This window comes from Pantherophis guttatus, chromosome 2, assembly GCF_059756535.1.
Source record: "Pantherophis guttatus breed Tessera chromosome 2, ASM5975653v1, whole genome shotgun sequence".
Taxonomy (NCBI): Eukaryota; Metazoa; Chordata; class Lepidosauria; order Squamata; family Colubridae; genus Pantherophis; species Pantherophis guttatus.
In genome coordinates, this window is record NC_142064.1 from 85,742,001 (window position 1) to 85,768,186 (window position 26,186).

Consider the following 26,186-nt stretch of genomic DNA (forward strand, 5'->3'; position numbering starts at 1 on the left):
TAAGGTACAACACTTAATGATAGTCATAGGTTACAAATAAGCAATCAGGAAACAATATCAATATAAATTGTAAGAATACCAGCAACAAGGTTACAGTCATACATAAAGTCATAAGTGGGAGGAGATGGGTGATGGGAATGATGAGAAGATTAATAGTAGTGCAGACTTAGTAAATAGATTGACAGCATTGAGGGAATTATTTGTTTAGCAGAGTGATGGTGTTCAGGAAAAAACTGTTCTTGTGTCTAGTTATTCTGGTGTGCAGTGCTCTATAGCGTCATTTTGAGGGGAGGAGTTGAAACAATTTATGTCCAGGATGCGAGGGGTCTGTAAATATTTTCACAGCCCTCTTTTTGACTTGAGTATACAGGTCTTCAATGGAAGGCAATCAAAGACCAGTCAAAGACCGAGAGACCATAACAAATAAAAAAAAAAACCCTCAAGGACCATCCAGGTCAAAATCCTAGAATAAAACAATAAAATAACAACGAATAAATAATCAACAACAGATAGAATACAATAACAACAGTTAAAACACGGAGGTGGTTGTTGTTGAATGTAGTTCTCAGATTTGCACGTCACTCCCCCCCCCCCATCCCTCCCCCATTTAGCTTTGTAACAACTTCGCGATTCTGACGGTTGAAGATACTTTTTGGCCGACCGTAAATCCCGGGAGAAAGAAGGAAGGTTGGCCGTAGGAAATCGGTTTCGCCGATTCAGACGTGCAGCTGCAAGACTCGGATCGGGACGCGGGAGGAGAAGCCAAGCGGGTGTTCCCTTCGGCGACACTACACACACACATACAGACACACGGGTTTTTTTTTTTCCTGGAAAGGGAGGCGGTGCACCTACTTTTCTTTGCCCGCCCCCTTGACCCGGGTGGGAGGAGCCTCTGGGAAGGCGGAGCAAGAGCGGCAGCGGTGGCGAGCACGGGGGTCGTTTCTTGCCTGATCTCTCCCGGCGCCGCGCAAAACAGCCGCCGCCGCCGCCTCCGCTTCTCCAAGCTGGGTAAGTCTCCGCGGCTTCTAGCTTTGGCGAGGACGCGCGTGCGCCAAGGAGAGCGCTGCCTTTTCTTTGGGTCCCGGTGGGTCAGCGCCCCCCGGTTGCCGCTGAAGCTTCTGGACGGCCTGCCTTCCCTTCCCTTCCCTTCCCTCCCCTCCGATCGCTTTCTTCCCTTTGTTCTTGCAGCCTTGCTCGCGAGTAATCCCGCTGGCGTTAGTGAGAGGCGCAGAACGCAGCCTTTTATCCTCGCTGAAGGCCCGGGGAGATTCGGAGGGCCCCCTTTGGCCTTCTCCTCGTGGTTGTAGGAAGAGGACATATCCGACATTAGATCGGGGGTTTAATAGATTTAAGAGATTAACAGAGTTAGAAGGGACCTTGTAGGTCATCTAGTCCAACCCCCCCCCCACGCCCAAGCAGGGGACCCTAGGACCTTAAGACGCGCATCTATGGAGATTCTCAGTCATCCAAATCATGGTTGTTCCAAAGGGGCTTCTTTTTTTTTCTCTCCTAAGAGGCAACTGGACTTTTCTGGTTTTTCTTTGAAGACGTTTCGCTTCTCATCCAAGAAGCTTCTTCAGCTCTGGGACCTCTTGGATAAGAAGAGAAACACCTGCAAAGGAAAACCAGAAAGTCCAGTTGCCTCTTGTGGGAGTGGGGGTGGGAAGCGCCTTTTTGGGCCTTAAGACGCATGTTGACAGAATCGCTTTTGGATAATCTCGGGCGCGCTTCTTCAAAAGCAAACCCGGAGGGACCTAAAGGCAAATCAGAATTTGCTGGCTTTTTTTTTTTTTTAATTTGATTTATATGCCGCCCTTCTCTGAAGACTCAGGGCGGCTTACAATGCGTTAAGCAATAGCCTTCATACTTTTGTATATTTATACAAAGTCAGCTTATTGCCCCCACAAACTGGGTCCTCATTTCACCTACCTTAGAAAGGATGGAAGGCTGAGTCAACCTTGAGCCTTGGAGAGATTCGAACCAGCAGTAAATTGCAGGCAGCTGTGTTAATAACAGGGTGCGTAGACCACTGTACTATCAAGAGTTGTTCCACTGTTCTTAATCGGCTTTCCATCCCCGTCTAAATGATCACGGAGCCTCTTGGATGAAAATGTCCCAAATTTTTGCTGGTCATCGGTTATGCTTCCTGGCAATTACGGAGGTGTAGACAAGTAGAATTGGAGGACCTCAGGTCAAAAAGAGGCGCTCCAAATTCTATTTCCTTTTATACTTTTTATTTATTTATTTAAGAGGGGACTGCCATTTTGCCCCTTTGCAATACATTTTTGGCGTTTTTAAACTTAGGGGAAAAAAGGGGAACATTGTGGGGCCTGGTCCATGCCTATTTATTTATCTTTTATTATGTTATAGCAAGTTTTTCTGACGTGGTTTGCTTCTGACTGAACCCAGTTGCCGAAAAGAACCTCTGAAGATGAATTCTTATTTGGGTTAAGAACTTTTCTCAACAGTTCCTCCCATAATTTTTCTTGGATCACCAGAAAACACTGCAGAAAGTCTGATGTTTGGTTTTGCTGTAAAGAAAAATTTTACACTTCCTTTGGATTACTATTGACTCAGCAATCTTTGCTTTCTTCCCATTTTTTCAGATTTCCTCCTTTTCTTTACTTTACTTTTTTTCTTTTTCTTTTCTTTTCTCTTTTTTTTTTTTTTTTTTTGCCCTCCCCTATTTATTCTGTGTGTCAGCAGGAGCAAAGTTCACTGTCAGTTTCACAACATTTTTTTGTTTTTTCTTTTTCCTAAGGCTGAGAAAGACTCAGCCTAGGAAACATGTCGTGGGTGGACCTTCATGTTTCTGTCAAAGCAGATTAAGAGTGATACAGGTTTTGTCTGTTGCTAAGACTCCTGTGAAGGGCTTCTCAAAAGAGTAATATTAAGACAGAGCACAAAGCATTGACAGAACTAACCTGCTAGAGTTTAGAAGCTTTTCTTCTAAGAAATCTTATTATTTTTTTTCTTCTGCTGCTATATTGTGAATATGAATATTGAATTGTAGAATCATTGTCAAGACTCTCATCCCTCTGTACCTTAAACTATTAAAATTATATGGAGTTACATTCAGTGATGGGCGAACCGGTAGCGGTGATTGGGCGAACTGGTAGCGGTGGCGGCGGGAGGCTCCGCCCATCCTCCCGGACACTTCTGTGCATGCGCAGAAGTGTCGCGAGCGTGCAAGCACCCACGAGCGAACCAGTAGTAACTGGTTTTGAGATCCGCCCCTGGTTACATTGTATAATATTTAAAGAGTGCATATTAAATGGAATTTTCTTTCAGAAATGTATTATATGTAACTTCACGGTGCTCAGGATATTCACTCAGCCACATGGTCTTAAACTGTGGTCTCGACAGAAGTACTCTTAAATTCTACATGGAGCTTTATTAAGTTAGAGGGTACCCTTAACTCACCTTGATTGACCTTGGAAAGTCTAAGGAGAGAGAAATTTGGAGAATGCACCACTAGCCCAGGAAATCCCAGGGCTGCAGGATAGACTGAGGCAAGAACAACTAATTCACAAGCAAGCAACAAAATTGATGTTTTTGTCAGGCAAACATGTCCATGTAGTCAATAGAAGCAAAACCCAACTCAAGGGAGAATCTTTACGTTTTAATCTCAAAAGTCTTAGTTGTACACTGTAACCTACACTATCTCACTAAGTCATAATTTGTGTTGCCTGTGTTTGCTGAGTAAACTACATGTAGTTATACTATACATTATGCTAAGCCATAAATGTTGGTTTGTAAGCTAGGCTTATATAGCATCCAAAGCCACAGTTTTGTTTAACAAGCAGGATAAACCTCACCCAGAAATCTAGTTATTTCAGTAAAGCACAGGTGTTGTAATCATGAATAAGTAAATTGTGCTTTCATAACTTCTGGGTGGTAGCTGTGAACTCAACCTATGCTGGTTTATAAAGAGTCACCAAGGTGGTTTGTGCATTATAAAACTGGTTTATCAAAATAAGAACTAGCTTAACCCTTCAGTTTTTGCACTTTTCTCTCTCTTCTGAAGTGTTCACTTCTGTTTTGGTTGACCACAACTTGCCATTCTCCAAACCCAAGAAATTTAAAATGCCTAACTCAGTTTTCTTTGAAAGCATCATGTTTAAACCATGGGTTGTGAAGGTAAGAAGATCTTTCAATGAACAGTAGTCAAGATTACTGTTTTTATTAGCGTAAATAAACAGAAATAGGAAAACAGTGATTTTTTTTAAAAAATGCCTCCCTCTGTCTCTACCCAGAGAAGTAATGGAAATGGAGATTGTGTCCTTCATGAAAAAGTATTTCATACCTTAACATGCTGAATTGGCCTCTTGAAAATGCCATTTTTCTTCTACTCAGCTAGGCAAAAGCAAGCATGATTTGAAATGTTCACAGGTTCAGAGCAGAAAATACCACATGAGTGACATTGGTCATGGAATTTTTGTTGTTATGCTGTCTTTTGTGTTCCACAAGCAATGCAGTTGCTGGTCTAAACTTCTTCGTATACTGAAACCAGTGACAATCTAACTAGATTTCTTTTGTAAAAGTCATCTGTTGATACAACTGACAGCAATAGTAATACACAAAGCTCTAATATGGTACCCTGATTGAATACCTGTGAGAATAACCCAGCTCACAGGTATCAGCAGAGGCATCTCTTGTGTTATTGGTGCAAAGTTTTGAGGAGCTCTTCTTTCAAGTTACTTTGGCATAGTTTATAGGAGAATTAATTGGTGAGAGTACATGTAAAACAACCTGAGGGAAGTTTGAATGATTTTTCCCCCCCTGCTGCTTGGCAGAAGAGCAGCAGCTATTAGATTTAATTTTTTTACTGTTCCACTGATGTGCTACAGATTTTAGTTTGACGTTTTGTTAGCTTTTTCCCTGCCTTTTTCTCGTGCAAACCAGGGGTGAAATGCTCCCGGTTTGGACTGGATCGCCCAATCCGGTAGCGATGGTGGTGGGTGGTTCGGAGAACCGGCAGCAAAAATCCCTGCCCCCCCCCCATGCCCAGCTGAGCCGTGTGATCATCAGAGGCTTTTTTTTTTTACTTTTAAAACCTTTTTTTCTTCAGCTGAAAAATGCTTTTAAAAGGTAAAAAAAAAAAAGCCTCTGATGATTGCGTTGCTCAGCTGGGATCGTCAGAGCCTTTTAAAAGCATTTGTAGAAAAAATGCTTTTAAAAGTAAGTTTAAAAAAAAGTTGACCACGCCCACCCAGTCACATTACCCCCACCACCATCAAGCCACGCCACAGAACCAGTAGTAACAAATTTTACATTTCACCACTGGTGCAAACTTTAATCAGAGATTTAAATTGTGAATTTCATTGGTAATGCTTAAATCAGCCATTCTCTAAGGATAATTAAGACTAACAGATACCGTATGTAATGACAAATGCTTTCAAGGATTAGGATGTATGTCCTTTATTTGCAAGTATATACACACTTCTTAGATACCGATGAGGGAATTGTAAGCAATGAAGTTAGGTTGTAGTTACTCCTATCGTTCTCCCATGTATTTTCTGAAATTCCAACCACCCCAAAACGGCAGTCCTCAGTGTGATTTACAGATGTTAGCAATGTAAAAAAATATTACATTGGAAAAGTTAATATGGAGGAAAAAACACAGCAATCAAGCTGAAAATGGTGATAGCTATAATAAAAACAATGTAGAATCCTAATGGCATTGAAAAGTTTTTAAAATTACTACTATATGTGTAAGATAAGCAGAGTAAATTTGCCATTTATGGCAATGCGGTTAGATCTCTACATTATCAGAATTTAATCAGAAACAGGAAGGTAGATGTCTAGGTTAAACAGAGTGTGGTGGAAGAATAAAGAGGAATAAAACTAGTAGCAGGAGATAGGAGGAAAAGAAGTTGAAAGTGAGAGAAAAATGGAACTAAAAATATACAGTATTATTAAATAAATATTAAAATAAATAAACAAAAATTTAAATTTGGGAGGTGTTGGTTAATCTATATACTACTAAAATTCTCATTGTGTTAATCTGTTCATGTGTTTGTACTCTGACTTTAGCCCAAACAGTATGTGTAAACTCTATGTGTAAAGTAAGGACAGTAAATCTGCCATTTATGGCAATGCAGTTAGATCCCTACATTATTAGAATTTAATCAGAACTTTAATCAGATACTACAACTATCTATGGAGATTCTCAGTCATCCAGGTCATGGTTGTCCTGAAGAGGCTTTTTCGAAAGGCAACTGGACTTTGTTTTTCTTGAAGACATTTTGCTTCTCATCCAAGAAGCTTCTTCAGTTCTGAAGAAACAACCTATATGAGAAGTAAAACATCTTCAAGGAAAAACAAAGTCCAGAACCCTTTTGAAAATGCACCTTTGGGATTATATTACAACCATTTTTGAATTGAGGTACCAAAAATCTACTAGGTTAAAGAATGTCTTAAAAATCTGAGACCCATTACTCCTGTGGAATTGAAATGTCCGTGCTAGTTTTATTTGCAAAGTAATGGCCATTGCAGCATCCCAGCAGTCACGCAATCAGGATTTCTGGTGCTCCTTGCCAGCTTTCCACAAGCAAAGTCAATGGAGAAGCCAGCAGGAGGTTGGAAGTCATTCTCACTTGCACTGCTTTTTTGGCCACACATGGTCATTCTGTTTAGCTGTTTAGCTAAGTAAATATTAACTTACTATTGAAATTTGTTTGCTACTACAATTATTTTTTCTATTTATGGTATATACTCTTCTTAGATTATCACAGGACCATCCAGGATTGGGATGTATGTATGTATGTGTGTGTGTGTATTGTGGCTCAGAGGTTAATACAACTGCCTAACATGCAGGCAGCCCAAGTTCGAATCCAAGTAAGGGTATGTATAGCTGATGAGAACTAAATAGCTTGAAATAGATCTATACTAGTCTCTCTTTATTTCTTTATCAGTGATGTGTGTGTGTGTGTGTGTGTCCTGTTTCCTTGAAAATAATACGTCCCCTGATAATAAGCCCAATCGGGCTTTTGAGTGCATGTGCTAAAATAAGCCTCTCCCTGAAAATATTTAAACGTAGAGCTGGAAATCAGGTAAGACAGCAAGAGGAGCCCCATCTTGCTCCACATGCCCCAAAATAATAAGACCTCCCCGAAAACAAAGCCAAGCGCTTATTTCAGGATTCAAAAAAATATAAGACAGGGTCTTATTTTCAGGAAAATATATATATAGTCAGTGTAAAATTTAATGTTCATTCTAGTCAGATCAAACTACACTACCTTTCTCTCAAAGGATGACCCAATGGGTTACAGGGTTGCCAGGTTTAAAATAAAAGCTTGTAGAACATTTGTAATGTTTAGTTAATTGAATCACTTGAATCACACAGAGTCACGGCAGGCTGGCTCCTTATTTATAATCAACTATTGGGAATCATACTAGGAGATTTTGGTATGTTTAATTACACAAAGCTCTACTGCGGTACCCTGATTGAATCCTGTGAAAATAACCCAACTCACAGGTATCAGCAGAGGCATCTATTATGTTATTGGCACAAAGTTTTGAAGAGTTCTTCTTTCAAGTTACTTTGGTATAGTTTATAGGAGAATTAATTGGTGAGATGTACATATAAAACAACCTGGGAGAAGTTTGAATGATTTCTTTCCCGCTGCTGCTTGGCAAAAGAGCAGCAGCTATTACATTTTTTATTTTTTTTTACTGTTCCACTGATGTTTACTTTCCACGTAAGAACGTGGATGATCATGAGTTCCGAAGCTTAATTTTTTATTCTCAATTTATTGGATGGGTGACTCCAGAGATAAGCCATGTTGCAGCAGCAGTGCAAATGCAGCGTTTCAGCACCACACCGGAGAGGATTATAAAGGTTGTGTCACAAGGTTGCAAAAGCTTTTTAGCATTTTCTGCAAATATGTGACAACGTTTACTATGTTCACATGAGAGTAAACCTTTCTTGGCAGTTGCCGTAGACAAATACTGCTCCGGGCATCCATCTTCTCTTCCCTACAAAACGTTTTTGTGATTATGTAATAAAGGGAGAATTTCACAACTCCACTCCTGTGATAATGGACCTCTAGTTCTTTTAATAAAAGAAATCAGACTATGATTGTACTCTGTAATCTGAATGAATCACTTTGATGTGATTTTTTTCTCTCTCTCTCACTCTTTGCTTGAGACCTCAAATAATTTCCTATATTGGATTTTTAAAAATATTATATGTGTGAAAAACAGTTGTTTTTCTCACAGGATGGCATGTATATGAATGAGGTTCTGGAACTAAGATCCACAATTTACACTAAACTAAAATGGTTTGGCTTAGTATGTTGAATGAACCCAACAATTACAGTTTGTAATCATAGTTGTGGCTTATTATTATGTTTGGAGTCGTCTTATTTGACTTATTCTTTAAACCATGATTTGGTGCATTAGCTAAATGGGCCTGTATATGTGTACAAATTTAATTTTCTTTCAGATATGCTCTTACACTGTTCTCTGTTTCCTGGGTTCTTTTCTATCGTGATCCTCATATACAGTTACTACTGTACAGTTTAGCTGAGATTGATGTCAAGCAGACAAATTACGTGTGTCCTTCTGATGATTAAAGTGAGAATTTATGATTAAGTATATTGATAACATTTTTTTATCAAAACGTGTTCTTCACATGCCAGCAAATAACAAAACCACAACATTTTTAAATGAATAATTTTTTATTAAAAGAAGATTTTACAAATATTTTAAAAACTGTCAAAGTTTTTAACTACAGAAGAAGAGATAGACAAAGAAAAAAGTGGAGAGTAAGAAAAAAGCAAGAAAAAAAAGATATCTAAACAAGGAATTTCCCTCTCTTTTGCAGCAGTAACAAACAGCAACTTTCGCTACATTTTTGCTACGTACAGCAAAATCTCTACATATTCTCTCCATATTGCATATCATCGTTCTCTTCTTCCTATAAACATTTCTTTTTAATCTAGAAATCAGCAGTTCGTTTTTATCCATTCTCAGCAAACATCTATAAAGGGTTTCCAGTTTTTTATAAAGGTACTGTATTTTGTGGACTATAAGACGCACCTTAGTTTTTGGGGAGGAAAATAAGAAAAAAGCTGATTGGGGATGGATTGGCCTCCCGGAATACCCCCAATCAGCTGTTCCCAGAGGTGAAATTTAGCAACAAGTTCGTTGGTTGTGAGCTCTGCGCCTTGCTTTTTTTCAGCCTCTTAAATGGAGGTTTGAGAGGCTTTTTTAGCCTCTGCAACCTCCGCTTCAAAGTCTGGGCGGGGCTACATTCAGTGTATAAGACGCACCCAAATTTTCACCCTCTTTTAGGGGGAAAAAGATGCATCTTATACTCCTAAAAATACGGTAGTTGTAGATCCTTCTTTTAAAACCGGGTCATCTTCTAAAAAATTGCAATCTGTAAAATGTTTTGCTTCTTGAATATTTTTCAGAAAGAAGGAGGGATACATGCCTCTTTTTGAAAACTACAACTAAATCTGGAAAAACATCTCCTTGCTGGGAATAAGACTTTACCTTTTAGTCACTTTTTAAATCTCTGTGATTTACTAGTGACAGTAGTTTTTAAAGAGAGCTGAAGGTGGCAAAATTTAGTGTAACTTTTTGTGGCAGACGTCAGCAATATCCATGTCAGCCATGTCCACCAAAGAAACTATTTCCTAATAACCAGGTGAGCCTCCCATGTTAGCTGAGCTACAGGTAGTCTTCTATTTAAAAACAACATACCGTAAATTCATAGGAAGCCCAAATATCCAAAGAAGGACAGTTACACCTTCAAGAAAATAGTATAACCATTTAATGAAGATCATTGGATTCACAGTTGGTTGGGTTTTTTTAGCTTTATGCTGCTCAGGCATTGGTAAATTCTGAGAGAGGGATAAAGTTATCCTAAAATCTGCCCAAATGGGACAGGAGAAGGGTCACCTCTAAATACTCTGTTTGGCCTTCCTGGAAATATTTTTCCAAAGCACTTTAAGATCAAGTCTCAATTCAACTCGAGCTCAACTCCTGTGACTTTATGGTTACTATCAATGTATATGTAACCATACATATAATTTTCTTGGCACAGAGCAGAAAAGAAGAATGATTCAGTGCAGAGGATAACTATTTTAACAGCAGCTAATTGAGGTAAACTTTCATATAAACTAACTTAGTTTTAGTTTTGTCCTAATTCCTTCCACTATGCCCCCCCCCCAAAAGGTCATGTTCTCCTGATCTGTTTTCTCTTGGTGGCTAACAAAATAAAAATGTGTCCTGCAGATAACTAGAATTACACTAAACACAAATACCATTTTAAACACTTAATGGTCCTATGAGTGAAATAAGTGGGAAGGGAAGTGTTCAAAGCTACAACAGAATGGGACACATAGGTAAAGTCCCTCTGCACCTTGTCATACATTCCAGCCTAAATTATCTTGTCCCGGGCACACATACCTGCTTCTGCTTTCAACATCAGTTGGTGTAATTATTGCATAATTTGCATTGCGCCAAGATTTGAGATCAGGTGATTAGCACTTTTAAAAGACATTCTGGTTCTGGCTTTCTTATTTTCTGCATGTGAAAGGCAAGGACAGCTGTTCAGAACTGGGTGTATCTAAGATCAATGAACACACATTCAGTGGGTGGAGTGTCTTTTGATCTGGATCAATACAAATGGTTTTCCAATCAATGGATTTTATCATATCCCCCCCCCAACACCCACACACATCTCCAACTTGTAAAAATACTTGCTTGACTGCTTTAACTAGTGGCTTAAAGAGGAGCGCATGCTTGCAGAATCTGTCTCTTTCTTGGGGAATTCTCTGCAATAAGTTGACAATTCAATTGCTGTTTTTTCCATCTTCAACAGATTGCTTGGGATCTGCTTGGGATGAAACATGTATGTATCTTTTCCCCAGGATCTCTTTATAGGCAATCTTTCTCAGCCTTGGGCCCTCTGTATAAAGAAATACAGTGTTTCCCCGAAAATAAGACCCTGTCTTATATTTTTTTGAACCCTGAAATAAGCGCTTGGCCTTATTGCCATGTGCTCAAAAACCCACTTGGGCTTATTATCAGGGGATGTCTTATTTTGGGGAAAACAGGGTACTAACTCTCAGAATTCTCAGTAACAGCCTTACCAACAGTCTGGGAATCCGCACATCTGGATAGTTCCAAGTCTGGGAAGACTGGCATAAGACTCATAATAGAGAAGATTGACTGTATCAACCAATCTATTGAGATCTCAGCACTTTCAATCAGCTAATCAGTTGTGTGCAGTTTCGGAAATACATGGACATAAACACTTTGAAGTTGGTTGAATTTAATTCTAAGTGGGCATGCACAGGCTTGTACTTTTAAGGCCCCTTCTTAGCTTCTTATGATTCTTTATTTGCTCAAAACAGAAGAATATGTGTGCATAGGATTTTCAATTCACAGTCAGCTCATAGAAGATAGTAGTTGTGATCCAGTTAAGTTAGGTACTGTCAAATTTTTACCTTCTCTCTCTTTTTTCCCCTCTCACAATGCTTTCTCTGGAAACCTATGGAGAAAATATTCCTTGCTTTTTAAATTAAACATATAACATTGCACAGTGGATTTTTTAAAATGTTGGTTAAACTGAAAAGTTGGGCGGATAACAATTCCTGATAAAGTAAATGGCAAATCCCTTCCATAGTTAAGAAAACTTTATGAATCCAGCATAACTCAAGAACGTTTTTACCAGTTTCTAAACTCTGTGTTTGCTTTCTTCTGCCTAAAAAATGAAGCTTGGGACGAAGTATTCAGCCCAGAATAGAAGATATAGTTGCACATATCAGTTGAATTTAGTTGATAGTGATTTCCATTTATTTGGATAGTTGTAAATCACAGTTAGTGCATGCAAGAAAATATGGCAGCATGGAATGATTCTGTTTTCCATCATACTCTGTTCAATTCCCCTCTTCATTCATTTTTTCCTACTTTTCCTTGGCCCTTCTTGAACTATTACCTAAGTATCTTGAAGTAGTTGAGCAAGTTCAGTCTTCATTGAATTAGCTTGCCTTTGCTGGTTGCCTTTTATTTGTGAAGTTTGCTTTAAGATTTCATTTGCTTTTGTATAAATCTTGGTTTCCCTTGAGGATCCCTATACCTCTCTGGCATATTGATGGAGCTATTTTGGCCATACAATTCAAGGAATTTTCCTCCATATGAGAAGGAATAAGAAAATGCTTGATGGCCAAGAACGCAGGCTTTGATCCATCTTATGGCAAGCTTTTTTTAAAAAACTTTTATTGTGTCTGTTGTTGTGGATCAAAATGTATGATTGACTAGGACATATTTCTCTCCAATGAGCAGAAGATTCCTATGCTTTATTTGTTCACTCCTAATGTCAGAAAATCTTAACTATCTTGAAAATAAAACCAGTGGGGAACAATAATTACAAAGGAAGGGGGTAATAATTAGAAGTAAGCAGACATGGAGTGAACAGATCAAGGCCATAACTCTTTCAAAGTCTTGGTTTTAAATGTTAGGGTCCCATTCTTTTGAAGTACCTGCCCAAATAATTCAGGCCAATTAAGGGTAGGGCCTCTACTTGTGATTTAAGCTCAGTAGTCTTTAACATTGAGGCTTAGTTGGTAGATTATATAGACTGTGAATTATTTCAGATCTTGTGGTTTTGGCATTTCTAGAATGGTAAGTGTTGGAAAATCTGATTCAAGACAGTCGAAACCTCCTGTGTGAAGGAAGGTTTATTTTCATCATCATCACCCCCACATGGGCCCAAAAAATGATCAACCAGGAGGACATGTTCACTGTGCCATAGACAAAAGGCAAAGGCAGCCATTTTTAGAAGTTCCTGGAAAATTCGTAAATGGAAATAATGATCCTGCATATAGATCTGAGGTAACCTCCAGCCGAAAACTCTCTGTAGTGCTTTTATGGACAGACTGTTGACAGGCAAAAAATCAGAACTGATTTAAATCTGAGGGTTCAGGTTAAATTTCCTTATTCAAACAAAAATACTATTCTAGGCAAATCAGAATTCTATGCTAAAATCTCCAGAATTCTTTAGTATTTCAGATTTTAATGCCCAGATGAAAGATTCACAATTCAAAGGGAGGGAGGGGCAGGCACTCAAGATTACTTATTTTTTTCCCCCTCTTGAGTAAAAAGGTCAGTAATTTGTCCAGATAGCCAGAAAAACATCCTTATTTTTCGTCAATAGGCCCTGCACGTCCTTGTAGCATCTACAGGTAGTTTTTGCGTAACATCCATTCATTCAACGATCGGTTACGATGGTGCTGAACAAAGGGACTTATGATCAGTCCTTGAAGTTCCAGCTGTTGTAGTGTCTCTACAGTCATGTAAATAAAACTTGGGCACAGTCACATTTGTGCCTGCCTTTTGGTTGCCCTCCTAGCAGTGGTGGGTTGCTCCCAGTTCGGTCTGGTTCTTGCGAACCAGTAGTAAAAGCGGCGGGAGGATGGACGATGGGCAGGAGGATGGACGATCTGCACATGTGCAGAAGCGCATGCATGCTCCTGTTGCAAACCAATAGTAAAGGTAAGTAGAACCCACCCCTGCCTCCTAGCCATGGTTATCAGCTGCCTCACTGCATGGCCATGCTCACTATCATGACATCTGCCAAACCATGTACTGTTACTGAGCCAGACGGGCCCTTCGTTGGCACTTCCATCTTTTGTGTTGGTGCAACCAGGGCCTATCTTCATGGGTCAGCCTTCTTTTACCGACGAATGCCCTGAATGTTGTCTGAACTAAAAGCCCTGGCTGATTCATAAATGGAGATCCTGGCCAGCACATGCAACAAGTCCCAAATATACTGGTTCAAATTAAAGTGGTGCAAAAGAAAGCTCTGGCAGATACATAGTGGCACATGGTGTGCTGGGCATGGTGGCAGTAGACAGGGCTGGGAGGGGGAAACAGCTGGCAGCAACAGGTAGTCATACAGCTAAAAGGACAGAGATGGGTGAGGGACTCCAAAAGGAGGCAGTTCCTTACCTTAAAGAGGCTCAGGCTGAGAGGGACCAAGCTGGGAATGGCTTGGATTGGGATGGATAATCACCTAATGACCATTGGGATTCAGTTAACAGCAGCAGTGGGAAGAGCTGGGATTGCTGTGGTATCACTAAGCAATTCAGTCACATGAAGTTGTCCTATATGAATCCATTGCTTAGCAACAGAAATCCTAGTCCCAATTACTGTTGTTCGGTTGAAGACTACTGTACAGGTAGTCCTCGACTTACAATAGTCCGTTTAGTGACCATTCAAAATTACGACGACTGGGGAAAAAACTTATGACCATTTTTCACACATTTTTGCAGCATCCCTGTGGTCACGTGATCAAAATTTGGATGCTTGGCAACTGACTCGTATTTACAACAGTTGCGGTGTCCTGGAGTCGTGGGATTCCATTTTGTGACCTTTTGACAAGCAAAGACAATGGGGAAGCCAGATGTTACTAATTTAAATGATTGCAATGATTCACTTAACAAATGGGGCAAGAAAGGTTGTAAAATGGGGCAAAACTCACTCAACAAATGTCTCACTTCGCTACATAGATTTTGGGCTCAATTCTGGTCGTACGTCGAGGATTACCTGTATTACTCCAGCTGTTGACATAATTTTACAATAAGCCTGTCAGGGTTCCAAGTAACATACCCATAGCAAACAAAACAGGCAATTTCCTCAAAGAATAGGTTTATTGAATATGTCATATTGGCACAGGGTAGTGAAAACCGACTCTGATTCTTCCCGCAGTTTTCACCTAATTAAAAGTAAAAGTTTGTCCCTTTCTCAAAGCAATCAGTCACATGGTCCAATCAGGATACTGTCCAGTTGCTAAGTGACTGCAGTCCCCTCCTCCTGAGCACCTGCAGGAATGTCCTTGGTTCCCAAAAGAAAATATATTATTTTGAATACAACACCCCAACTATCTCCATTCCCCCCTTCCTATCCCTCTCCTTCAGTGTGTCAGCCCTGAAGTCTCAAAATGGCCTCAGGCAGGCCAGCTTCAGAGTTGACAAAGCCTTGATAGTGAATGGTGTCCATTTACTGCAGTTTGGATAGCAGGCTTTCTCTAATGAAAATGACCTGTTTGTTTAGAATGTGGTCAGTATAATGAGAAGAATGAATGATCAAAAGCATCATTCTATCTATCAGTATCGTCCCTCCGCAGCTGAAAACTGCAGAACAGCCTGGACCTTATATCCACGTAGCACGTTTAAAGTTCAGATCCCTTTTGAGGCCAATGACGGCTTTTCAATTGATTTCTGTAAGGTCAGGCTGCAGTTAGTGTACTGCAAAAGGCAAGGCATGGTGTCTATAGTATTGCAAGCCATGAACTTCAGTCCAGATATCCTTATCATTGGTGCCCTGGTGTTTACTCTGTATGGAATATAACTGCCTCCTTTTGTGCGAAAGCCTCGAAGCAGAGAAGTAATTGCATTTGTTTTTAACGCCTAAAACTTAATTGCTTTTAGAAGAACAGGGAGTTGATTTTAAAAAAAGGTAATTATTCTACCGTTTGTTTTTAAAAGCAATCCTTTATAAATTAGTTTTCAATTCTGTTATCTCATAAATGGCTGTTGTTTTTTGAGCTGGATAAAAAGTATATCTTGTCTTTACCTTTGGTTTCTCGTTTACAAATGATATTCAGCAAACAGTGATCTTCTTCTGAATACTGATTGTCCTCCCTTTCTTGTGATGGTTTAAATACTGATATATATATGTTGACATATCTGTCGCATTTAAACTTTATAGAATTAAAGTATACTTTTATAACTAAGGCAGCATAAATATAAAATGCGCGGTCAAATCTGGTGATGATTATTGTCTTTTCAAATCATTTCAACCAACTCCGCAATAATGATTTTTACAAAAGAACAATAATTTATTAAAAGAAATGAAGCACATGTGCTTCATTTTACTGTCTGTATAAATGGAAGAACTGGCTTAAGGCTAAGAGTCTAATTTATGGATTGTAAAATGCCTGGCTTAAATCTCTCATCTATGTCAAAATTGCAATGAGCTGTGTTAGTTAATAATGGGGATCTATAACTGATTTATCCTACAAGAACTCTAGGTAGCTAAAGTATAGGAAATGCTTTAGATATTTGAATATGTTGTAGAAAAATATAGTAGTAATAGCTACTTTAGTAGGACCTATGATACAAATTAGCACCATATAATTATGATATATGATATGTAATCTTTTCTTATTGTTAAAGAAAATACACATATCCTGAAAAATATGGAACTTTAAATAATGCTAAATGCTAATACAATAACAAATAATTTATATGACACCACATTAATTTCAGTTTTTCCATGGAAATAAAGTGCAGATCTTAATTTCAAAATTATTAACAGTGTAATGGACATATCTGCTCAGAAATTAGCTTAATTTTTTTTCTGTGGGATTGCAGCTTAATTACTCTATTTACTTTAAATGTAACAGGGAAACTTGCAATGTATTTTGACTTTATTGTAGCAATAATACTCCCAAGTGATACTTCGTTAAAATTGTAAACATTGTATTGGTTCCCAAAGTATGAATTGCTTAGACAGATGTGTTTGTACAGGTAGTCCTCGATTTACGACCACAATTGAGGCCAACATTTACATCACTAAGTGAAACATTTGTTAAGTGAGTTTTGCCCCATTTTGCAACCTTTCTTGCCACAGTGGTTAAGTGAATCATTGCAATTGTTAAGTTAGCAACATGGTTGTTAAGTGAATCTGACTTCCCCATTGACTTTGCTTGTCAGAAGGTCACAAAAGCTGATCACATAACCCCAAGGCATTGCAACCGTCATAAATATGAATCACTTGCCAAGCAGCTGAATTTTGATCATGTGATCATGGGGATGCTGCAATGGTCGTAAGTGTGAAATATGGTCATAAGTTATTATTTTCAGTGCCATTATTTTGAATGGTCATTAAATAAACTGCTATAATCTAAGGACTACCTATATTTGATCACTTACAGCAGGGATTTCCAAACTTGGCAATTTTAAGACTTGGATGATTTCAACTCCCAGAATTCCTCAGTCAGGTGACTGGAGAAATCTGGGAGTTGAAGTCCACAAGTCTTGAAGTTATTAAAAATTTGGAGACCCCTGATGTACAGCATGGATTGGGAACCTATTGGTTGAAGGTAGGTTTCTTTCTTTTTTTTTTTTTTCTAAATCCCCAAAACCTCCTCTTAATGTGCAACATACAATTTTGTGGGATTAATTTAACGTGATTTGTCTTAGACTTTTAAAAATAGATTTCTTTAAAATAAAAAAACCTCATGAGAAAAAAGCAGGAAATCTTTTTCCTCAATACTGAGATCTTCAGTTGTAAAGAAAAAAAAAGAAAAAAAAAGAATAATATGTAGCTCTAACCAGGGAAGAAATACTTGCCCCAAGCATATCCAAGAGATATTTAAATTGATCGTTTTAAGAACCAGTTTGGTCTACTAGTGGTTAAGACACCAGGCTAGAAAACCAGAGATCATGAGTCCAAATCTTGACTCAGCAATAACAGCTATTGTTCCAGTCACTCTCTCTCTCTCAGGTCAACCCAACTCACAGAATTGTTGCTGTGGGAAAAATAGGAGGAGGAAGATATGTTGGGTATGTTCACCACGTGGGGTTCTTTGTAAAAATAATAAAGGCGGGATGCAAATAAATAAAAACTCTTAAAATAAAATCCGATGATATAAACCTGTTTTATATTTCTCAGTAGTAACAAGACTTTACAACAATGAGCGACACCTTTGCACATCTCACGGAGCCTCTGGACTTGGGCCAGCCAGCAAAGAAGTTCTTCAATCTGAATCATTTGAAAGACGCCAGATATGGTATGTTGGCTATGGTCAAAAGGGCTTGTCCCATGCCTGAATTCACCTCTGCTTTCACAGTGCTTTCATCTGTTGATGGTTCTTGGTGGTCACTTCGGCTTTGTCCTTTAGAGACCCATAGCTCATTGGAAAACAGAAGCAAAAAAGTGTCAGATTTTAGGACTTCATCTCTAGCCAGAAAGTTGAAGTATGGAAGGGCTGGTTTTTAAGCATTATTGCCAGGGGTGGGCTTCAAAAATTTTAGCAAGGGGTTCTCTGCCTGGTTGCTGGGGGGGGGCATGGCCATGGTGGGTGTGGCCTAGTCAGCCTCCTGCACCATGGCGGAGGGGGCGTTTTTGCCCTCCCCAGGCTCCGGAGGCTGAACTTTCGATAGACCTGTTTTTCGCCCTCCCTGAGCCTCCGTGCGCACCCTGCATTTACCTGCATCCAAAACGGGCTGCGTGGGGACTCCTGGGAGGGGAGGGACGGGGTGGGCGGGGTGGGGCCAGCCAGAAGTGGGATTTGGGGGTTCTCCGAACTGCACAGAATCTTAGCTAGAGGTTCTCCCGAACCCCTGCAAACCCCCAGCAGCCTGATTATTGCCCTTCAGAAGAAAACATATTGGATCAAAGATCTGAAACACTTTTTCTATTTTGGGTGAAAAGAAGTATGAAGAAATATTTCTCCTAACCATCCAAGTGGCTTTCATCAGGCAACCCAACCCCTTGGGGCTTCACAGATATATTTGCTACCAAACTCCTTATGTATAGATGACACTTTCCCCCTGTTTATTACAGAAAGTCATAGCTTTTTCTTTATATTGCAGCTTCGCTACCTGATAGACTCTCAGTGGGGTGGGTCTCCAAGTTCCAGAATTATTAGTTGTTGGTCTAAAACAGGGGTTTCAAACTCAAGGCACATAGGCCAGATCTGGCTCACGGGGTAGTTAGATCTGGCCCGCGGGGCTGCCCTGGAAACAGCGAAGGACCGGCCCATGGTGCCTCTGCCAGCCAAAATGGGCTCCCGAGCTCCATTTTCAGTTGCAATGTCCTCCTGCAACCCTCTGCCAGCAAAAACAGAGCTCAGAATTTTTATCAATGTATAGCTGGATGGTGATTGTGCAAGTTAACATCTGGAGTGTGCCCAAATGAGAAGACTGTTCTGTATTGTGTCTTTGGTTTTAACACAGAGAGATGCTCCCTCTTTGATGTGAGACAAATGTTTGAAAATCTCAGCTTCTTTTTCTGAGTCTTCTTCTCATTTCATTCTTTCCTCCCCTCCCTTTTCCTTTCTTTCCCAGCACATTTACCATTTTCTATCAGAATCTTGCTCGAGGCTGCAGTTCGCAACTGTGACGAGTTTCTTGTGAAGAAAAATGATGTTGAAAATATCCTCAACTGGAAAGTGATGCAGCACAAAAATATCGAAGTGCCATTTAAACCTGCTCGGGTTATTCTGCAAGACTTTACGTGAGTTTTATATACATACATACATATATATATACATATATACATATATATATACATATACATATACATATACATTTATATATATATATATATATATCAATTTTCTTACTTCTTCGTAGGGTTTATGTGTGTTTTTCTTCTAGCCAGGTTTTCCCTACGTAGCCAAGGGTTTTTTGTAGCTCCAGCTCAGTAGAATCTCATCTACTCGGTTCTGGGCTTTTTTCTTTTCTAACACCTAGCAAGCTCTCACTGCTAGGTGGGAGACCTAAATAGATCCATTTCTAGCTAGTTAGCTGTCATCAGTAGGCCACACCCATATCCTCCCTGTAAAGGCACAGTATCAATTTTCTTACTTCTTCGTAGGGTTTATGTGTGTTTTTCTTCTAGCCAGGTTTTCCCTACGTAGCCAAGGTTTTTTTGTAGCTCCAGCTCAGTAGAATCTCATCTACTCGGTTCTGGGCTTATATATATATATATATATATATATACCATCTTAAACCTGAAAAGCAAACTTGAGAATCCTCTGGTCATGTTTCCTCCTAGAAGAGAGAAACAACCTGTGACCTCATGTAGAGTCACAGCCTGGAGATCAGTGACAAGCAGAGGACAGAGTTCTGATGACTTTAGTCTTTGGCTTAGTGACCAAGGTTGAATTTGAGCAAACTTTACAAAAGCATCTTTACATTCAAGGCAATGTCAGTGATTGCACATCTCTGCCAATTATTAACATCTGCTGTATTTTTTAACATCTCAATGATGTTTATATATATATATCTCTTTTTGAATGTTTTTGCAAGTTAAACTTGAATTCATTATTTGTAGTTAAAAAGACCTATCAAATATCCTATATATCATACAATCATTAAAAACTGATACCATGTTTCCCCATAAATAAGACCCTGTCTTATATTTTTTTTAACCCTGAAATAAGCACTTGGCCTTATTGCCATTCAGTCAAAAGCCCGATTGGGCTTATTATCAGGGGATGTCTTATTTGGAGGGAAACAGGGTAGTACTGAAATAAAATCCTACAAAATATAATAATTGCCAGCCAGCTTATCTGTAATTGGACAGAAAAGCAATACAGAATCAGTAAATAAATTTTAAAATATTAAACCGTTTAATAAATAAAAGAACTGAAAACATCCGGAATGTCTTAAGTATGGTAAAAAAAAAAACCCAGAAGATTAAAAAAAAAGGGAGGGGAAGTAATGTATACAAAGGAATACCGTATTAATGCCATGCCAAGTAAAGATATAAACATTATACCTGGTATATTCCATTTTTCTTACAATCAATCAGGATCATTTTATATTTTCAGATCGTGTTACAGAATTTTAAAAAGATTGCATTTATTTCTATATGGAAAAAATAAGTGTATCTTGTAAGGTAGTTAATGAGCTAAGAACCGGGAAAGACACTTAAAAATATCTGTTCTGTGCTGGGAAAAAGATGAATATACTGGAGGTATGATAAAAAAAGATATTGATAGGGTATATTTGTGTCATTTTGGGGTGCAAGTAGGGAAAGTTTTTCTTTCTTTTATTTTCATAAAAATTGAGTTGGGTGCTATCTGAAGCATTTTTTTTGCAAATTATTGTCTTGTCTTGACTCAAGTTTAGTTTTTCTGATCATTGTCTTGGTCTTCTTTTAGTCCTTTAAACCCATCCTCTTTAGTCCTGAATGAGAAAATGATATGTGAAGCTTGAGCATATTAAATAGTTTGATAAAGCCCAGGAATCTTCTATTTTGACATTGACTCGCCTGTCTTGGTACCTCTGTTCACATGTGGAGATCCATTGTGTCAGGAAGAAAGATTTGAACTAGTATTTTTTTTTCCTGACAAGCTACATGCTGTTTTTCTGAATGCAGAATATGTATTTGGAACAGGGTAACACAGCAGTCCTTTCTAACATTGTGGTGACTCAATACCTGCCTTGAGCCTTATACGGCAGTCTGTGAAATGCCATCTTATACAATGTACACAATGGCCATTTTTCTCAAAGCAATAACTGTAGCCATTGTTGTGAATCAAAATCCTTGCATACAAAGTCTGAGCTTAGTGTAAATGTGAATGAATGATATAACACTTCGATAGAAGCATCACTGCAAGAGAGTAGAATATCTCCATTTTCTTAAACTACAGTTAATATATGCTTTTTCATTATAAGCTAAGTACTACAACTACATGAAGAGTTTGGAGTCTAGATTCTGGCTGTATGATGTATACATTTTAATTCTTACGTATTCAAAGTTTGTAGGTTGCCACATATTCATGAGCATTCATTCCATAGTAGGCTTATTCTTTTCCAAAATAACTATCATTTTTTCCCCAGTTACCTGTGAGAAACTGTCCTAGCTAAAAATACTGAGTTTCTAAAACAAATATAAAATAGTGGGAATGGAATCATTAAATTCTGTTCCAACCTTTGCTAAACCTGTTGTGTGGTCTTAATGAAACAACTAATACCGGTTTTTTTTTAAAGAATTCCAGAAGAATTTGGGTTGCTGATGCTGGAGAAATGTACTTGCAAACGATTTGTTCAGACATTGCTGTGTTATTACCCTAAGTAATAGCAGTGTTTAAACAAATTCTTTACAAGTACATTTTTGGATAATCCACAGCATTATTAGTTGTAGATTTAATTATAGTTTTGAATAATTTTCTTATTTTCTATTGGAGGAATTGATAATTGTGCAAATGCTTTGGGAGCCTAGAATTAGAATAATCTCTCCTAATACTTCTTCAGTGTATTATAAGTTATATAAAATATAAATTTAGTGCCAGGCTCATTTATTCATTTATTGGATTTGAGCTGCGATGAGATACAAAGGATTCTGGGATAATACTATAAGAGTTCTATCTTGTTTACTGTCTGTGACAAATTGCATTAAAACTAGAAGATTTTTTCACATTAATCTTTTCCTCTTCTTCTTCTCCCATTCCCTGGATCTAGTTGTGATTTGAGTCTCAAACATTTGATTGCAGAAAGTCTGCTTAATATTCAATGTCCAAAATAGCTATAGGTATTTAAACCATTCATTTACTTACTGTTCCAAGTTACAACAGTACTGGAAAAAATGTTTTGCACATTTACGACTGTCACAGCATCCCCAGGGTCACATGATCAAAATTTGGATGCTTGGCAACTGACATATATTTAGGACAGTTGCAGTGTCCCAGAGTCACGTGATCACCTTTTGTGACCTTCTGACAAGCAAAGTCAATGGAGAAGTCAGATTCACTTAACAACCGTGCTACTAATTTAACAACTGCAGTGATTCACTTAACAACTGTGGCAAGAAAGGTCGTAAAATGGGATAATAGTCACTTAATAACTGTCTTGCTTAGCAACAGAAATTTTGGGCTTATTTGTGGTTGTAAGTCAAGGACTGCCTGCATATAATAATTCTAAATGTGGGATTGCATGGATTTAGACTAAAAAACTATTGATTGCAGTCTTCTGAAAGTTGTACCAGGGGTGAAATCCAGCAGGTTCTGATAAGTTCTGGAGAACCAGTAGCGGAAATTTTGAGCAGTTCGGAGAACCGGCAAATACCACCTCTGGCTGGCCCCAGAGTAGGGTGGGAATGGAGATTTTGCAATATCCTTTCCCCAGGAGTGGAGAGGGAATGGGAATTTTGCAGTATCCTTCCCCTGCCATGCCCACTAAGCCATACCACGCCCCCCCAAGCCACGCCCACAGAACCGGTTGTAAAAAAATTTGGATTTCACCACTGAGTTGTACCATAGTATCAATATATCTGCAAGGAAGAACAGTTTCATGGGCGATTCATGTACCTGATTGCAATTTGGAGAATTAGAAATATTCTTTTACTCCTTTTTTGCTGTTTGATTTGCAGTCAGCACTACCATAGTATCTACGAACCATACTTTCCACATCTAAATGAATCCGCAATCTCTGGCATTTGCCTATTAGCAGGACCTAGAGCTTGCTAGTTCAGATAACCACAGATAATTATAGTTAATGCCACAACACAAGTTGTAAAAGGACAAGGAAAGGAACAAGGAAAGAAAAATGTGAATCTGGAGCTTGTTTGTTTGGAAAATTCTTTCTATTGAAACCAGGGCAGTAGTGAGATTCAAATCCCATCGCTAACGGTTTGTGTGGGGGGTCTTACACACACGCGCGACACTTCTGCGCATGCACAGAGACATCCGGGCAGGTGGGCGGAGCCTCCCGCCACCGCCGCTACTGGTTCGCCCGATCCGGGGCAAACCGGTAGCAACTCACCACTGAACCAGGGTGTTTGCTCTTATAGCCCATTCAGGAGTGTTGAATCTTTAACTTCTACCATTCTCCACGTAGCAGCTCCAACTTTGAACCTTACAAAAGTGATGCATGTGTGTGCTTTGATTTCAAAATCTTACTTGCATGCAGCCCCTGGGCTATCAGTTTTGACAAATTTGCCTTGTGTTTTTTTTTTTTTTTAACTTTCCTGTTGCAGAGGTGTCCCCGCAGTGGTTGATTTTGCTGCTATGCGTGATGCTGTGAAGGCCCTGGAAGGTAACCCTGAGAAAATCAACCCCGTGTGTCCTGCTGATTTAGTCATTGATCATTCCATCCAGGTTGACTTTAATAAAAGGTAAGAAATTAAGCAACATGCAAAAAAAAAAAAGACCCAAACTCTTTCAGTGAAGAGCTAGGATTCATTACATTCAGAGACTGGAAACCCTTAGGAAGGTAGACATGTTAATCCTAAAGGTACAGACGCAGGACACAGATACATACTGTATTTTTCGGACTATAAGACACACCGGTGTATAAGACACACCAAGATTTCGAAGAGGTAAGTAAGAAAAAAAAAGGGTTTTGCCCTCCCCAGCCCCCAGGAGCACTCTGCTGGCCTCCCAAACTCTCTGCACGCCCTGTTTTTCACAAAAATGGGCCTGTTTTTGCCCTCCCCAGCCCCCAGGATCACTCTGCAGGCCTCCCAAACCCTCTGCACACCTGGTTTTTGCGGAAAACGGGCCCATTTTTTGCAAAAATGGGGTGAGTGGGGCGGGGCTTCGGGAGGCCAAAAATGGCTGTATTCGATGTATAAGACCAACATTTCCACCCTCTTTTAGGAGGGGAAAAAGTTTGTCTTATACTCCAGTATGTTAAGATAGAGATGTAAACAATATGATAATTGTTAGTATTATGATTATTAAGATTATTATGCTTAATATTATTATATTCTTATTAGAAGATACGTTAAGAGGGGGAAATGAATAAGTTTACTATGCTCAATTGTTTAATGTACTATAATTGTTAAGATTAGAGAATTAATATCAATGTAGTGAATGATGATGTAAATTGTGATGGTTATTGCACAGAGATATTGGTTTGTACCCAGACGACACACTGTTTAAGAGAAGAAGGAATGTTTATATTTTTTTAAAAAAAACTTGTATATATATATATATATATTTATATTCTGAGGTTTTCGCGGGTGTTTGTATGTAGGTCTTTGGTTATTCGGGTTTTCTCCCGCGTTTGAAAACCCAAATAACCAAAGACCTATATATATATTAAAAAAAACAAGATACAGATAGTCCTCAATTTATGACCATAATCGACCCCAAAATTTCCATTGCTAAACCAGACAATTACTAAGTGAATTTTTGCCCCATTTTGTGACCTTTCTTGCCACAATTGTTAAGTGAATCACTGCAGTTATTAAATTAATAATGTGATTGTTCAGTGAATCTGGCTTCCCTAATGGCTTTGCCTGTCAGAAAGTCACAAAAGGTGATCGCATAACCCCGGGACATTGCAATCATCCTAAATACATGCCAATTGCCAAGCATTCAATCACCTGACTACAGGGATGCTGCAGTAGTCATAAAAGTGTGAAAAATGCTCATAAGTCGCTTTTTTCAGTGCCATTAAAATTTCAAACGGTCACTAAACAAATGGTCATAAGTCGAGAGCTACCAGTAATGAATAATGAAAATCCAGTGCAATGAGCTTCTTCCCCTGGTCAATTGCATTGCTATTTCCAACTAAAACCATTATTAACCCTAATTCTTCCCCAAAATGTTTCCATGTGTCACCTTTGCATGTGTTCATGCATGCATATATGTAGAAGATCCACAGTTTAAACAGGGGGGAGGGGACACTGGACCTGAATGAACTATGATTGATAATTAAAAGTAATTGCTTGAAAAACAAAATGTCCTATCAATATATTTACAAAAATTAATCAATCCTGGCTAATCCTCTTTCTTTGTGTATCTTATACACAAGCCATTTTCAGTCATGGAAACATACCAGACTGATAATTTTTGTAGCTTTTTTACATGTCCACCGAGTGTAATAAAATGCTTCTTCATGTTGTTCACATTGACAACATACTGTATTCAAATACATACAGTGCATTTGAAGTGCCTTTATACAGTCTAGATAATTTCTCCTGTGTCATGCACCAACAATGCCTCATATGTTGTTTGGCTTTCAGGTGAGGTTAAACATCTTTGTGAATGGCTCCACAAGCTGAAACAGCACAACAGTGGAATTGCCATTCAGGAGAGTTTTAGTGGGCGGCAATTTCTCCTGAGTCCCCACATCTTAATGTAACCAAGTTTGAAAGCTCTGAATTAGATGATCTTTTCCTCTTATTAACAGGGAACGGTGTTCACATGTGAAAGTTGGGAATGATTAGCTCAAAAGTTTGCATTCTTTGAAATGTAATCTTTAGTATACGGGCATTCCAGGAAACTTGCTAGATGAGACCAAAGTCCAGTCTTTCTCCAACAATAGTGTGGCTACTGAAACCTTCCTTTCTTCTCTTATTTATATATGAAGCCTGGCATTCCAAGTCTTGTCTCTGGACACTGTTTCCATTTATCTGAAGCTGGAAAATACCGTAGTACAAGAAGTAAAATGGAAATTATTAGGAGACTGAAACAGCTCAGG

The 26,186-nt window shown here is 38.8% G+C and overlaps 1 protein-coding gene across 2 annotated transcripts in view; it reads left to right on the forward strand.

Moving 5' to 3' along the window:
• Positions 1–860: 860 nt before the first annotated feature.
• The window catches only part of ACO1 (aconitase 1), a 55,823-nt gene continuing 30,497 nt past the window's right edge, over positions 861–26,186 (forward strand). Inside the window, exons 1-4 of one of the 2 annotated variants that reach the window (XM_034410556.3) lie at positions 861–1,008; positions 17,698–17,815; positions 19,095–19,263; positions 23,734–23,871. In XM_034410556.3, the coding sequence (XP_034266447.2) occupies positions 17,719–17,815; positions 19,095–19,263; positions 23,734–23,871 (404 nt within the window). In that variant the 5' untranslated portion in view covers positions 861–1,008; positions 17,698–17,718. The remainder of the gene's footprint in view (positions 1,009–17,697; positions 17,816–19,094; positions 19,264–23,733; positions 23,872–26,186) is intronic. The other variant, XM_034410557.3, reaches the window with a different exon arrangement.